This window comes from Onthophagus taurus, chromosome 11, assembly GCF_036711975.1.
Source record: "Onthophagus taurus isolate NC chromosome 11, IU_Otau_3.0, whole genome shotgun sequence".
NCBI classification, from domain to species: domain Eukaryota; kingdom Metazoa; phylum Arthropoda; class Insecta; order Coleoptera; family Scarabaeidae; genus Onthophagus; species Onthophagus taurus.
In genome coordinates, this window is record NC_091976.1 from 9,797,310 (window position 1) to 9,814,219 (window position 16,910).

General features: G+C 34.1%; 2 protein-coding genes across 5 annotated transcripts; both read left to right on the plus strand.

Moving 5' to 3' along the window:
- The first annotated feature begins 3,057 nt into the window (after positions 1–3,057).
- Positions 3,058–5,553, plus strand: LOC139431942 (uncharacterized). The gene is made up of 2 exons (XM_071200245.1): positions 3,058–5,051; positions 5,111–5,553. Exon 1 carries the CDS (start codon positions 3,274–3,276, stop codon positions 4,285–4,287), a length of 1,014 nt encoding a protein of 337 aa, XP_071056346.1. The 5' UTR covers positions 3,058–3,273; the 3' UTR covers positions 4,288–5,051; positions 5,111–5,553.
- Positions 5,554–6,858: 1,305 nt separating this feature from the next.
- On the plus strand, positions 6,859–11,195 carry LOC111418916 (uncharacterized). 4 transcript variants are annotated; one of them, XR_011641969.1, is made up of 2 exons: positions 6,859–9,353; positions 9,480–11,195. XR_011641969.1 is itself a non-coding variant. In XM_071200243.1 (2 exons), the coding sequence occupies exons 1-2, from the start codon at positions 9,022–9,024 to the stop codon at positions 11,113–11,115; spliced, it is 1,245 nt and encodes a 414-aa protein (XP_071056344.1). In that variant the 5' UTR covers positions 8,641–9,021; the 3' UTR covers positions 11,116–11,195. The 4 variants fall into 4 exon arrangements, 1 of the variants encoding a protein (XP_071056344.1); XM_071200243.1 differs by having other exon boundaries at positions 8,641–9,353; positions 10,203–11,195; XR_011641970.1 differs by lacking the exon at positions 6,859–9,353 and having other exon boundaries at positions 9,363–9,717; positions 10,203–11,195.
- The last annotated feature ends 5,715 nt before the right edge of the window (positions 11,196–16,910 follow it).

Genomic DNA, 16,910 nt, shown 5'->3' on the forward strand with positions numbered 1-16,910 from the left:
CTCTACACCGTACGGACATTATGAGAGTAGTAGAATGATGTTCGGATTGGTGAATGCACCAGCTACATTTCAGAGATTTATGAATTATACATTATCAGGATTAATTGGGAAACATTGTTTGGCATATTCAGATGACGTGATTGTTTTTACTAATGGCAGCGTTGATGAACATTTGGGCCGATTAGAAAAGATTTTTGAAACTTTTAGGGAAGCTAACATAAAATTAAGATCGGAGAAAAGGAATTAAAAGCAATTGACGATTTAAAAAAGGCAATTAATGATAAATGCGTTTTGACGTTTCCAGATTTCTCTCAACCTTTTATATTGGCAACGGACGCGTCAGATAAAGGACTTGGAGCCATCTTAAGCCAAGTAAAAGATGGATTTGAAACTCCAGTTGCTTTTGCTAGTAGAGGTTTAAAAAAGGCAGAATTAAACTATAGCACCACCGAAAAGGAATGTTTAGCGGTAGTATTCGGAATCAAACAATTCAGATGCTATCTGTATGGTCGTCGTTTCACTGTGGTTACCGATCATCGACCATTACGGTGGCTACTAACAATAAAGGATCCGAGCTCAAGATTAGCGCGTTGGGCGTTATCCTTAGCAGAATATGATTTTGAAATCGTTCATCGACCTGGAAGGAAACATGGAAACGTGGATGCGTTGAGTAGAATTTATACGGTGAGTACCGTTAAGAAAAAATTTGAAATTCAGGAAATTTTGGGAGACTTGTTTACGGCACCACAGGAATATTCGCTAGCACACTGTGTCAGTCAAGATTTACAAATGTCGCAAGGAATTGCGAAAACGTTTCGATCTAAATTTGGGCGACTTAATGAATTAAGGCAACAAAATCTTTCTGTAGGTGACGTAGCGAGCATCGAAGTTGAAGGCCAAACTCTATATTATTTGGTCACTAAAAGTAATTATTACGTTAAACCTACTTATCAGTCGTTAAATCAATGCTTGGAAAGATTGAAAGTATTGATGTTACAAAGAAACGAAAGATTTTTGGCTATACCAAAGATTGGGTGTGGCTTAGATAAATTAGACTGGAAAACCGTAAAGGACAACATTAAAACAATATTTGAAGATACAGATATTAAAATTGTGGTTTACGTATTGGAACAACCGTACTCACAATTAATTTCAACAGTAGCTAAAAATAAAGAATCGGAATTTTTCCCTGTTTGGGATAAAGAGATGTTAGCGAAAGAACAACAGATCAAGGGACAAATTTCTTATCTAGAGTAATGCAAGAATCATGTAAGCTATTAGGTATTGAGAAAATTCAAACAACACCGTATCATCCTGAATGTAATGGATTAATTGAGAGAAGTCATCGAGTGATAAAAGATATTTTATCGCATTACATCGAGAAAAGTCAAAGAGATTGGGACGAATGGTTACCTTTTGTATCCTTGGCATATTGTTCATCGTATCATAGTAGTACTGGATACACCCCTTATTTTCTGTTGTACGGACGTGATATCGAATTGCCAATTGATGAATTCATAAAACCAATACCGATAAAATACGACTATGATGAGAATTATGTTTCTGAATTTTTAGCGAGAATGCACAACGTGTTCAACGAAGTCAGAGAAAGATTAAAAACGGTATCTGATAAACAGGCGAGTTATTTTAATCGTAAGAGTAACAAAAGATTATTTGAATTAGGAGATTTAGTACTTCTTAAGGATGTTAGTGTCAAGCCTGGATTGTCACGAAAATTATCTAGAACCTGGACAGGACCGTATCGAATCGTAGAGATACTAAATGAGGTAAATTACAAAATTAAAGTTCAAAACGGGTCGCAAACAACTGTTGTTCACGTAAATCGATTAAAACCGTTCAAAACCAATTGGAATGAAACTCCTTCAAATCATAACTACTCGGATTATTTACGGAAAAATTATGTAAATAAAGGTGATAACGAAATTTCGCCAATTAAGGAAACTGATCCAATGTATAAGCCTATGACCCTACCGATGCCAATCTTTAGAACAATTCCTGGGCCATGGAAAATGAGATCTCCAAGAATACAAGAAAATAGACCATCCTTAACTCCTACTAGAAACGTGAAAGTCGTTCCAACCAGGTTGTTTAAATCTCCAGAATTTGCCGAAGCACTAGAAGAAGATCTAGATGACGAAAATAACATTGAAACGACCGAGAGCAATGAGCTGGTGGCCGATACAGAATCTGTTAGTAGTGTTCCGATTGATAATGATACTAGTTTACCGTTAGCTTTGCGAAGGGGTCGTAGAGATATCAAACCCCCGGAAAAACTAACTTATGGCGTCGATCCTTGAATTACACATCCCTCCTAGGGCATCGGGAGGCTAAAGAAAAGGAGGCCGTGCCCTTGGGGCGTAGTTCATAAAAATTTCTTTTCATTGCAGACACACGCGAGGCATCACTCAACTACGGGGTGGAATTATTTGATAATCCCCCGTAGCAAAAAATTTTTTTTTACGTATTGTGGCTTATGGGTGATGCCGTACTACCAGCTCTAGTCAGGCTGTCGTCTCTTGAGTAGAGCTAGGGCCACCGCTGGTATTTCAAGTGGTTTAACAGTTGGTTAGCGAAGGAACAGGTGTTTAGTCCTTCGCTAATCGGGAAAAAGAGAAATCCTTTCCTATTTTTCTTTCTTTTCCTTTCTTACTTTATTGTTTTGTAACGTTCGTAATAGTTGTATTATTCAGTATAACCGTTTTGTTTCGTCTCATGAATTGAAATATTAATGTCAATTAGAGTAATTTTATTTATAAGATAACGTCGTTACGTTTGGAAGAATAGATTGTCGAATCACAATGTTCATTGTAATTGAAAATATGTCCAGAAAAATGGATCGTGGTTTTCATGATGGTCGTCTTCGAGGTTGAAGCAATTATAGCGTACGACTGTAGTGCTCAGACGATTAATATTACCAGAGTATATTGGAGAAATGACCGATGTCCAAATATTACAACGAAATCGATTCTATTCACAAAAAGTATATAACTGTTTGGTAGAGGTTACACATTCAATTACTCATTGTGGAACGCCTTGGGTGCTGATGATTGCAAAAAGATACCAACGATTTGGTCGTGAGACATCAAGATCGTATTTTGCCCTCAGCATTTTAAAAAGGAAAATATATTCGGAAATATATTTAACTGAACACCCGAGATTGGTTCTGTACTTCGTCGAGAACCAGCAATTGATACCAACATCTCATGTTATCAATCCGAGGGATGTCGAACGGCTTATATCAATAGTAAATTTATGTATGTCGAACATTCATACAAGAAGTCCTTAAACAATTTGTACCGAGACACCGTTCAAAGGCGCTGTTTGATGAAAAGAGAGATATTGCAGAACAGATTGCTAATGGCTCCTCTTGCGCCTAATGCCGTGAGTACCCTATTGAATAATCATCCCGGTTACGTGTTGCAATGTATTCCTAAAGTGGTACAAATTCGCCGGGTTCCTAAATGTTATAACGAATTACCAGTGACGGATAATTCAAACGAAACCTATTTTATGGCGCCGTTGACGCACATTCTATCTAAGATGGGCGAAGAAGTGGATTGTAACGTGGCGACTCTACCAATGTTTCAATTGGAAGACAAATGGGTATCTATGGGTCCGCATCCAATCTTACAAAATCCACCGGAGAAGCTAGAAGTAAAAGAAGAAGTGGTGTTTAAATTCACGCCCTTATATACCTTTGGGGCCGCTGGGTTGTACACACAAGAAGATTTGGTTCAAGCACAAGATGCGATCCGATTTGGAATCGAACGAAATGCGATTCAAAGCATTTTAATTAGACGGTTACAAGGAAAAGATACGCATGGGAGTAATATAGACGTGGTAAATCTATTCAACCCCAGTGAGCTACGAAAATTTGCGAAAAGTACCCTATCATACCTATGGGGTTGGTTTACGGAAGTGGGTATGGCTATCAGTGGTTTCATTGGAATTATAGTTCTATTCCGTTTCTTAAAAGGGTTGGCTAGCGTAATACTAAATGGTTACGCTCTATATCGAACAATGGGTTGTGGACTGATTATTCTGGCCAGTCTCTGGAATAACTTAACCATGTGGTTATTAAACAAACATAGACCACAAGCGAACAACCCTGATCCAGAAGTACCCTTAATACCTATTCCTGAGGACGCGTCTCCCACTATACCGAATGCTCCTTCCGAACCACAAACGATAGCTCCTAAGAAAACCTTTTATCCGTCTGTAACCGAAATACCAACATGGATGAGACCATCAACATCTACCGAGTAGAGGGTTCTAGCCCAGCTGATCTACAAAACAAGGAGAGTGTTGTGATGAGTCTCGCGAAGTGTTCGAGTGCGCGATAGAGTCATTTTCCGAAGTGGTAATATTACATCTTTAGTGATGCTAGTTAAGGACTATAAGTAAATATAGAATTGCTTATTGTATTCATTAATTTTGTTGTCAGATAACATCAAGCAACCACCTATGTTGCCCTTGCTAAATATACGAATAGGTGATTGCATGATAAGGGCTGAAAAAGAAACGCAACTATAGTAGCGTTCTTTTTTCAAGGGGGAAGTGATGTAGCGATCCGCAGACCAGTTCAGATTTTGGTAATTAATTATTGATATTTTTATTCATTCTCGGATAGAGGGGATCGCTGCTCGACTCATCCTTCCCTTCCTTTTCTTTTGTCTAATTGTTATAATTGTAATTGTTTGATTGGTTAAACCACGCGTTGACCAATAAGATTATTCTTAGAGTTAAGAGCGTTCAGGGGGGAAACGTTTTCCTTTTGTTTTCCTTCCCTCTCTTTTGTTTAATTGCTGATGTTGCAATCTCTAATTGGTTGAGCCATGTGTTGGCCAATGAGGACTTTCCTCAAGGAAAGAGCGTCCAGGGGGTAAAGGTTTAAATATTGAGGAGGAGCGCCTTTTATGACAGTTCGGTTTGGATTTAAATTAATTTCTTCGGCGAAGCACCCTGTTCGGTTTCGGTTAAGAGTCTTAGTGTACAGTCCGAGTAAGACTCCGGTAATTCTTAAGTTTGATGTAAGTTATTTAATTAATAATTATTAATTAACTTTTATTCGATCGGATTAAAATTAAAGTGTTATACTTTTTGACGAGTCGCTCCTCTCAATATGATCGCTTTAACCCTTGGTAAGTCGTTAATGTTTTATTTCATATATTAACTTGTAAAGATTGTAACTAATTGCTTTGGCTTTTTCTGATTTGGTATAAACCTACGTAATATTCGATGTTATTTTTGAATTATTCATTTTATTAAATTGATCATTTTGTAATTGTTGAACTTAGATATTTTTTGATTAAATTGCTTATACCGATTTTCAAGTAAAGTCAGGTAAATTACTAGATTAAAATTTCTCTTGTTAATCAATATAAAGTTTTCGAGTTATTTTTGTAGCTAAATTTTGTTTGTTCCAATTTATTTTAACTTTAATTCTGTTTATTAATTTTAGGTTGTATTTTATTTTCTTTTGCTATTGTTTTTGTTTGATTTCACTTCATTAAATTTGTTATTTAAATTTGACTTGATTTCTTTTATTAAATTTCATTTAACTTTGCTCCCTAAATCCAAGCCGGCGTGACAAGGTTCTGCTTGTCGCATACGCCTTTAGCACGCCCACACAACAAAGTAAGAGCCGCTCCTTACAACACGAACTTCACGAAAAAAAAAAAAAACCGCCACGTAACAAATCGTACAGACAGCACGACGCACCACTGTCTCGGTTCGCCAACACCAAATATCCTGAACACTGCAATCCAGGAAGGGACAAACACTTCCTACACGTCACCACAGTTCACAGTCGGCACTTTACACGTCACAACTCGTTGAGCTCACAAAACAACACTATCACAACACTTTTCACTTCACTTCGCGTAGTCCTGGGCCCATAACCTATTGGGGTTATGAATTAAAAGCAACAATGGCTTTGAAGTAAAGTTTATTATAAGTTAGCAATTATGCTAATATAAGAAAAATAAGGAACTAGGCAACCAGTGTTGTCAGATCCCTGGCGCCATTATTTGAAATATTCCCACTTTTCGACCTAACTTCCCACCCAAATGGTTTCGCATAAATATTATACCAATGGTTAATAACTAAATAAAGCCCGCTATACTGAATTTTATGCTGCGCGCAACAAATAATATTGCAATTATATATTATACATATTTATTTACAATGTAACAGTAATATTTACATATGTATAACAATAATATATATTAAATGAGGCGTGTAGTAGCAAAACTCGCCTTATCCAGTTGAAGTAAATTTGAGAAAATCAAAATTTTAAGTTTTGAGCAATAAATTTTAGGAAAACAAATATAAAACCCAAATAAATATAGCTATTACGTTATGAAATGTTATCAACAATAGGTTCTCTATAATTGGTTTTTATCCAGTTTGAAAAAGAAACAGTAATTTTATTTGAATAAGGCAAGTTTTGCTGTGTTATGAATGAATAGCAAGTTTTGTTATACCACAATATTCAATCAACAGACGGTTTTCTTAAAAAAATTTATTTATTATTTATTTTTTTGAACAATTTTGAATAATGAACACTAAATTGAAAATAATAATAATCAAATATTTTAAATTCTTAACAGGTTATCAACCTCTTGTGGTCTCCGTTCACAAAAACATGCTATGTCTTCTTCTTCTTCTTGTTCTTTTAAAGATGGTCTATCTAAATCAACTACTAAAGGTATAAAAAAACTCAAGTCTTGTCTTTCCATCCACCTATCACCAAAATGTTTTCTTAAAAGCTCCCTGACGTTACCGACCTTTTTTTGATCCAAAATTTCAATTTGATTTGGTGAGAAACAACTGAATGTTTTCCCTCTTTTTAATAATGACTTTGCAGTCCCAGTGTCAGAATTGTAATAAACCTCTCCACTAACAAGAATTAAATTTCTTTGACTTCTCGATAAAATAAATCTTTTTGCTTGCGAAAACTTAAAGTGCCACGCTTGAACAGGTTTCAAAAATTCTTTAACGCTCAACTTCCAATCTTTTACTACACAATCCTTGCCCAGCTGCACAACAGTTCCATGCTCATCAAAAATATTTCTATAAATTTTAGGACCTATAATAGTTGATTCTTTCTTTAAAATTTTTTCAATGCGACCGAATATCCTATCAGATGGGAGATATGAATGTCCAGGCACTGGAAAAATCAATTCTATTGTTTTAACATTCGGAGGTGCCACATTTGCCAAAAAATAAGAACACATTCCTATCATTGTAGAATTCCGATTTTGTCCTCTACAACCATCAGCGCATAGACGTATATTTGAATATGGTGAAAGATCGACTTGTGATAGGCAATGAAACACAGCTGATGATATCTCATTGGAACTTTTTTTATATTCATGCTCCATCCACGTATAAATAAATACGTTTTCTGGGTTCATGTGACTTTTTGAAGAACCTCTTACAATGGTAAAATTATAGATGTATAGCTGCCGGCTGAAGTAGGCAATTTGATCTGGTATTTTTGGTATAACCAAATTTTTTTGGCAATCAAATGAAAATGTAATTAATTCATTTTTCTTTTCTTGTAGTTTTTTGAAAAACACCGTTGCTTTTAATTTATGAACTCTTTTTTCTATAATTGATTTGTTTTTTTCATTAGGACGCATTTCCTGTTTTATTCTCTCCGACAGTTCGATGCATTTGGAACATGCATCAGTTACCGGAGTTCCAAAGCCAATATTGTAATCATTAGTAAAAATTTTTTGAAAAAATGTTCTTTTTACATGATGTTCAGAATTAACATTGCTGTTATAAGTGCGCCAATGTTTTGAGAAGCTTAATCCGCTAGGCAAATATTGTCTACTATCTGTTTTTGATCTACAATAGTGCCTTTCTACACATTTTAAATTTTCAATAAATCTTTTTACCGCAGTTCGTTTCTCAACAAATTTTGTACTAATCCGGTCGCCCCCTCGGTTTTCTTTTGGCATTAGTCCTGTGTTTAAATGGTTTCTGCAAATTCTTTGTACACGATCTTTGGAAACGTGAAGAATCTGAAGAAACGTTTGTTGGCACACTTGAATTTTATATTTTTCATAGCGACATTTTTTCACAAAGTATTTTATTGCCACACTTTTTCGACTGCTTCCTTCTTTTAAATTTCGGTTTTGTTTTTTTGGTTTGTCGTGGCTACAGTATTTTAAAATAAATGCATCCTGCTCAACTTTATTTTTATGCAAATAAAAATTCCGATAAAAATTGTAAATATCCAATCCTGTTAATTTTTTGCAGTGGAAGGTTTTGCCATTGTGCTTGCATATTGGGAAACATGGCAGATTAGGAGAGGAATATCTGAAGGAAATAAAGTTAAATTATTCTGCTGTGTATCATAGAATTTAATTTACTATTCGAAAAAATTAACTTCCCTTGTTAACACTTTCGCGTCCGCTCAACATACAATTAGGATAACGTCAATGGCCGGCATCTTCGCTACGTATTGTTACGCCAGGAGCCGCAAGTAATGTCATATAAACGTAAAAATACGTGAGCGGCGCCTGGCTATAGACAATATAAAAACGTAAAAATACGTGATCGGTCACGAAGGTGTTGAAAATTATGAAACGGACAGATCGAGTACTTTTTGTACAAGATTAGTAAATTCTTAAGAAAAAAGAGCTTACCTTTCACGCTTACTGATTTCTCTTTTCCATTTTGATTTATCGGCTATTTTTTTTCTTCCTTTCCCTTTTTTTGAGGGTAAAATAACATCTTGACTCATATTAGACATAATTTGTATGTACACAACACCAAAAACACGCTTACTAACTTATTAATCAAACAAACTATTAAAAAATTTAAATTAAAAATGGCCGCGTATCAGAACCCTAGCTCACGTGATCGTGAATCGTTATTGCTATTGGACGCTTAGGCTAGGCGCACATAAGCACACAGACGCAGGGCAGGAACAGTGCAGAAAAACTGAACGTGCGCGTAGTTACGCAGTAGAGAGCGCATATTATAATGCAGTATTTTACTATCTGTGCAATGGAAGACACCGATTTAAGCTCCGATTCGGATTTAGATGCGTTAATAAATTGTACGTTATTATATGCAGCTACAAAACTCAAGAGAAAAAAAAGGATATGGAAAAGCAGTTATTTACGAAAGCGTGAAACTCATGGAGAATTTCGTTTGACTTCAGAGTTTTCAGATGACCAGTTTACAAATTATTTCCGAATGAATCGTATGCAATTTGAAGAAATACACAATACTATTCAAAACAAAATCTATCATGAAGGCAGCCGTGCACATAAAGAAATAACAACAAAAGAAAAACTAGCGGTATTTCTAAGGTGACTTTTTATTGGTGAAAATATTTTATTAGCGATATCTCTATAATAAACAAAAAACTTGTTCTGAGACATTATCATGTAAATCGGAGGTTTCTTGTCGAAGTGTTGATCTAGGTGTAATTTCAGTTGAAGGATAGTCAAAGGATTCAAAGGAAAATTGAGTTGAAGATGAAGTTTGTGGTGTGGGTACTGTAGAGGGTAAGGATTCGACGGGTTGAGGTTGGGATAACGCACAAGGACTAAATGGTAAATTTAAATTTTCTGCTTCAGAGGCAGATACAATACCAAATATTTTGCTTTTTACAAGATGTTGTAAATGAATTGGGAATCGCTTGGTTGTTTCGTACATACTCATAAAAAAATGGTACAGTTCGTCATTTTTTTCGATTTCAACTCTTCGCTTTCTATGCATATCCCTTTCCATACTTCGATGCTCTTGACGTGCTAAAGAAGCTTTAATTAAATGAGCAACATCACAGCCTTTTTTTCGTTTAGGTTTAGGTGCAGTTGTGAGCGTTCTGTGCACTTCTGCTTGGTCCTCGTCATTCTCTCCTTTTTCTTCTGTGTTTTCAATTTCAACTTCTTCTTCTTCAGTCTGTTCATTATCAAATTTATCTTCTGTTACATTGGTTTCTCGTGATCTATTTTGCATGTGCGCCAACAAAAATTCCATCTGTTTTTGATATTTCCATAGTTTGACACTTTTACCTCCTCCAGCACCGCTTTTCAGTTGTCCGTTCTTCTGCCTTCTTAAGGCGTAACGGTGACAATTACGTAATTTTGTCCAAGCATCTTTCGCTTCTTCACCTGTTAAATAAAGGTACGCTATTGAATACTTTTATATTTCAGATATTTGGCGTCAGGGAATAGTTATAAAAGTATTGGATATAGCTATAGATTAGGAGATCGCACAGTATCTAAGATTGTGAATGAAGTATCAGCGGCTATATGGGAATGCCTGCAACAAACTTTCTTACCGGACCCCACAGAAGAACTGTGGAAACAAATTGCAAAGGAGTTTGAGCAAAGATGGCAATTTCCACATTGTGTGGGATCGATCGATGACAAACACATAGTGGTCAAGAAACCGGCCAAAAGTGGATCTTCTTATTTTAATTATAAACATACTTGTTCTATAGTACTAATGGCAACTGTAGACGCAAACTATAAATTTATTACGGTAGATATCGGGTCAATGGGACGATTTAGTGATGGGAATATATTTTCTAGCAGCATACTATACAAGAAAATACAAAACAAAACTCTTAAGCTTCCGGAACCAGATATGATTAGCGGTGGTGAAAAAGAATTGCCTTATGTTTTTGTGGGGGACGAGGCTTTTCCATTACTAGAAAATTTAATGAGACCTTACCCCAAAAGAAAAGTTACAGCGAATTATGAAAATAAGGTATTCAATTATAGATTATCGCGCGCACGACAAACAGTAGAATGTGCATTTGGGATACTAGCTGGGCGATTTCATGTTTTTAGAAAACCATTTGAAATCAAACTTGCTAGTGTTGATAATGTTGTTAAGGCAGCATGCGTTTTACACAATTACCTTAGAATGACTAGTACTGCTACAAATGTGGAGGATATTGCTGATGAAGAACTCCTCTCCGACCAACTAACTTCAATACGCTATAATAACTCGCGAAATTCAAGAAATGCTTTCTTAGTACGTGAAAATTATACACACTATTTCAATACTACAGGTGCTGTACAGTGGCAAAGAGATAGCATATTACGAGGAAAATATTAAACACATTTACAAAAAGAACATATAAAGTTACTTATAATAAGTTACTTATAATAAGAACATATAAACTATTTTCATACTTACCATTGTTTAGTTTTAATTCTCTTGCAATATTTACCCAAATTTCATCTTTAAGTTTAATTTTCATATAGTCAGGGTTATTTGTATTATATAATACATCATAGTTCCGTACCATTTCTATTAATTTTTCGCTGATACTCATTTTCACTATTGACCACTACTTACATAACCTTAAATATTAAGATCATAAACATTACAAATCCCTCACGTGTCGCTAAAATCTGTGTATCGTTTACTGCGCCACACGTTTCTGTCTCGCAAGTTACTGTTCTACCCTGTACTGCGTTGTAATATGCGATTTCACGTCAAAATGTACTGTACACAGATTTCTACCCTGTACTGCGCTGCGTTGCCTGTGTCGCCTGGGTCCTTATGTGCGCCTAGCCTTAGATAAGGCAACTTTTGCCGCGATACTATCTATAAATATAGCGAGTTTTGCTATGACAAGAAAATTTTAAAATGATTTTAAAAGGGTATATAGCATGTTTTTTAAAAAAATTATGATTGAATGTGTTGAAATTTATAAAAATAATGTATTCCAATATCTAACTAAAATTTTGTAAAAAGTGGATAAGGCGAGTTTTGCTACTACACGCCTCAAATATAAATAACAGTTCAAAATAAAACTATGAATAAAAAAACTATAAACAAAAAAAAATTAACTAACTGCTAACTTTTAACTACAAATAGACCAGAATAATATTTAAAGAAATAAAGAAAATATTCCAAAATAATATTTTTCGAAAACTGCTATTAAAAGTTGACTTTTGCGTAGTACTTAGCGACCGTCAAAACGATAGTTTTTTGTCAACAGACGTCCAGCTACGACAATCAAAGAATTTGATACTATTAATTGTTAATTTATTGTTATGAACAAATTGTAAACACAAAATAATCAACATTTAATTGTTTTATCATTTAATTTCATTTTTAAATGCGAATTTATAATAGTACATTTGTTCAATATGTGAGGTTAAATCGATGTGACGTTAAGTTTTTGACATAACATTAAATGAATTCTAAATGTCATTATCCTGAATTTGGTCTTTTTATTAATTTATAACTTTAGAATATGCAGTTTTCGAAAAAATGTTGTTTGATACACGACAGCGAAATTCTTTTGCATTCTCGAACGATTTTTTTTGCTCGCTAAAGCTCGCAAAAAAAACTTTGGTTCTCGAATGCAAAAGTGTCATTTCGCTATCTTGTATCAAAAATAACTATTTAATACATATTAGGATCTATTCATAGTGGGAGCGCCCAGCGTCGCGTTTGCGTCGCGTCGTGTTTGCATCTCGCTATGGAAACGCAACGCAAAACGTTTCGCAAAACATAGTTTCCATAGCGAGACGCGACTCACGACGCGACGCTGGACGCTCCCACTATGAATAAACCCTTATACCATTTGCTTATTGATATATATCCTAACCATAAGTTTCAAATGCTTTTCATCTGGTTCAAAATTCGTACAGTTTTTGTTGTCACCTGAAAATTTTGACCGTACAAGGCATACGGCACTTAAGGAATCTTGCCCTATTTTATTGCGTTTTTTTGTTTTAACGTCATTAACTATTGAAAATACCCTTTCAGCCTCCGCATTTGAATGAGGTAATGTTAAGATACATAAGTAACGCTAATTTTGAAATATTTTCAAATATAAATACCCTAGAAAAATCTTTAATTTTCTTTAATTCTAGCCAGAACTCAACACATGGCAGTTGTTGTAGATTCAGCTTTTCATTATCATCAAAATGAAATGGCAAAGACCGCCATTCTAAAATTACTTTATTCATATCAATCATATTTTTATAAATATCTGTTACTATGGAGAGAGTATTTAAAGAGTCTCTTTTACTTAATGTTAACGCTGTTTTTGGCGTAATAAATTCAAATTCACTAAATAATTTATTAGAAAGTGGCAACCTTGACAACATTTCCTTAGAAACAGTAATATAAAAATTTAAAATATTTTCTCTACATTCTCTTTTGTCTTCAATGCTTAATGTGTCAAATAAAGCTTGACACTTATAGCCTGTGTATATTTGTTCTTGTGGTAAAAAATTACTAGAGTCAAGTATATTATGTTCTAAATATTCTTCTTTTAAAACGGCTGTTTTTAAAAAATGTTGCCCTATCTGTAAAAATAATTTGATACTCTCTTTTTTTAAAACATTAATCAATGATAATTTCGATTGAAATAATGCATTAAATTGGTTCAGAAAATTGAGTGAATATTTAAGAAACATGAAATAGCATTTAATTTTTTTTTTTTTAATTTTCTAATATAAATGTAGCGGATTTAAGATTGTGCTCATATACAGCAATGTCAAAAAAGGCAATTAGGACATCCCAATTTAGTGGCAGTCTTTCAATGCAGGCATGTCTGGATAACCACCGTGTTCCTGCTAATTTCAAAATGTTATAATGTTGGACATGAAAATATGATTGCATTTCCTTTAATTGGTCGCAACGTTTTGAGCTACCTCCTATATAGGAATAAACATGATTTATTAGATCTTCCAATACTCCTGGAAGCTACATGCTTTACTAGCAATCAAGGCTGCTGAATAACATATGCATTTCAAAAGCACCAGGTGTGGTACATCAATTTTAAGTTTTGAATAAAACGAATTATTTTTTCCTACCATAACTGGTGCACCATCACAAGCTATGCCCAAAATGTTTGATTACGGAATTTTATGGTCATGTAGATAGGTTGTAAAGGTCGAATATAATTTCTCTGCACTGCAATCTGTTGCATTCAATTGAAGAAGTCCCAACAATTGACACTGAATTTTTTTATTTTTGTAGTTTATGTATTGTACAATAATGCAGAGAAGTTTATTTGTTGTTATATCAGTCACTCTCGTCAATTAAAATGGAAAATTTGTTCTAAAATAATATTTAATTTGTTAGACAGTTACACTATTTTTTCTACAGTTTTAAAACTTACCTCTCGCAATATTTCATCTCATCAGTTTCTGCTTTGGCTATTACGTTTTTGATAATTGCTGTGCACTTGGTTTTTTTCAAATGAACGTCTTTTAATATTGGTGAATCCTGTAGTATATTTTTAAACATTGCTACTAAATGATCCACTGTTGAAAATGCTATATTGTGTTCAGCAATATGGCTTGCAATTATAATTTCCGCACGTTTTACCTTTTTTTTATGGTCTAATTTATCTTGTTGTTCGGTAGTAGATGCATTGAATATCGCTCGTAGGGATGCACTTCCCTTTATTGCACGAAGATTTTGTGTATGCAAATTTGTATTGGCATGCTTTTGCAATTCACTCTTTCCATATACTAATATTTTTCCACATACTTTACATTTACATTTGTTCTTGGAATCTTTTACAAGTGCCGCCCAATCTTTAAATTCTTTATCCTTCCAGGCAATTGTAGCAAAACACTTTTTTCTTCGTGTTAAGTTTGATTGCTTTGGGACGTTTAATTTCGTCACTATCACTACTACTATTATCACCCATACTTCTTTCAAATAAATCGGCGAATAAAACTTTTTCGATAATTGAGGTATTTATGAATTTATGAAATTAATCTTTCAACAAAGCGATGTGCACATAGAAGCACTGTTAAATCGACTGTCCCTCCTCCGAAAATTTCACCCCTTATATACGATTTTCTTGAAACAAATGAAAATCGGTTCATTGTGATTGGTTGGATTTTTCGGAGGGTCATTAATTTTATAATATTCCTATTGTTTTGAGGTTATAAAATTAATTTTATTAAATTCTACCTTAATCTTTTGAATTTCTCCAAAATGAGGTTTATTATTCTACTCTTTCAAATTTGACTAAAGGATTTGACGAAAATTTCACCCTACGTTATGAATTTTTGATGTTATAACTTTGTAACTACGAAAGGGATTTTCATCAACAATATGTGTTATTAAGTATAAAATTATCGTTAGACTAACTAATAAGTATCCTAATTATAATATTTAAGTGGTTTGAAGTCTTTTAATAACAAATTAAAAAAATTAAATTAATATTATGTCAAATTTAAAAAATGAGGTTACAATCTCAATTCTAAACTTATTTAAGTTTCATGCTCTCTATTTAAATGCGATAACGGATTATAAACATTAATGTTTGCTGTACAAACTTATAACTAATGTTATCCTCGATTGATTTTTAACGATTTATAGAAATTTTTACTTCGATATGATATAGGTATCTTTCTTTTTAGAAAAAATAGATGGCCAATAGATGTCACTACATACTATACATACGACAAAACTCTATTACAGGTATTAAAAGATTAGTATGGCCCTATACATAAATGCTTATATTAAAAATTCGATATCATGAGCATGCACAAGGATCAACAATGAAAATTCCCTCTTTTGTTCAAAAATCCCTTTTTCCCTATTTGCTCAAAAATTCCCTCCCAAAAGAGAATTTCCCTCCCATATGACAACACTGTAGGGAACTCATCAAGGGACGGCCCTATAAATCGACGAACTAAAAATCTTATTGACAAGAGAACTACAGAGCCATCTATTGTCGAGTGGCTATAAGTGGTATCCAATATTTGAACATATTATTCTAACAGATGTATTTGTATTTCTCTACCATCGTCACTAATTCGCAAATTTCTTCATGCGAAAAGTTTACAGCACGATTTTTTTTTTTTGCTACCCATCTCAATTCGCACAACAACTTTTTACAAATGAAAACACGATACGATATTGTTACAAATAGCATAGAAAATGTACTGAAGGAGAAATAGACGATTGGGACTCCCGGTAATGTTCCAATTCTACCAACGTTTATGCACGAATGGTAAAATCTTTTTCCTATTCCTCCATCCACCTCTTCCACTCCCTCCGTTTTCTGGCTAATTCCTTTTTATTTGCTAGAGTCTTCCCTCTTTTCTTCCCAAGTCCTGCTATTATTTCCTCCCACTTCTTCCTAGGTCTTCCCCTTTTTTTTTATCCTTATTCTTTGCTTCAAATACCTTTTTTATTATTGTGTTATGTTCCATTCTAATTACGTGGGCGTACCGGTTCAGTTGCTTTCTCTCTATTTTGCTGATTATCTCCTGTAGATCTACTCCCAGTCTAATTTTCTCATTCCTTATTTCCAAAAAAAAATGGTAAAAATTTCATTTCCATTGCTGTGATGTTTCCTTCTTGTTTATCTTGGAGTGTCCATTATTCACTAGTATATGTTAATATTTAGAAGGAGATATTTGTTTATCCCGTTAGCGACACGTAAAAATTGTTGTTCCAGGATAGGATAAAGGATTAAAAAACGACAATCAATTAATCATTCCAATATTTCGATTCTATATTGAATCTTCTTCAGGGAGTGAACTCACTACAAAATATCAAGTCAAAACTTTCAAATTACATAAAAGTACAAAAGTAACTCACGATTGTAAAGAAACCGGGCAAAAATTAAATACAAAAGTTGTAACAACTTGAATTAAACGACTTGTTTTAAAAGTACTTAGTTGTTTTATTATTATAAAAATATCTTACACTCCATCTTATACATGTTGTCTCTCACATCTTCTAAAAGGACCGAGAGCCCTCTATCGACACACCACGACATCTATCTTAAAGTTAACTGACTAACGTACTACATCCCCCCTCCCAAGTCTATACCCAACAAAGTCCCTCAAATGTGACGGTTCCTTTATTACTCTACCCGACCTCGTTTGCACAGATGAATCTGACGGTCTTGCTAT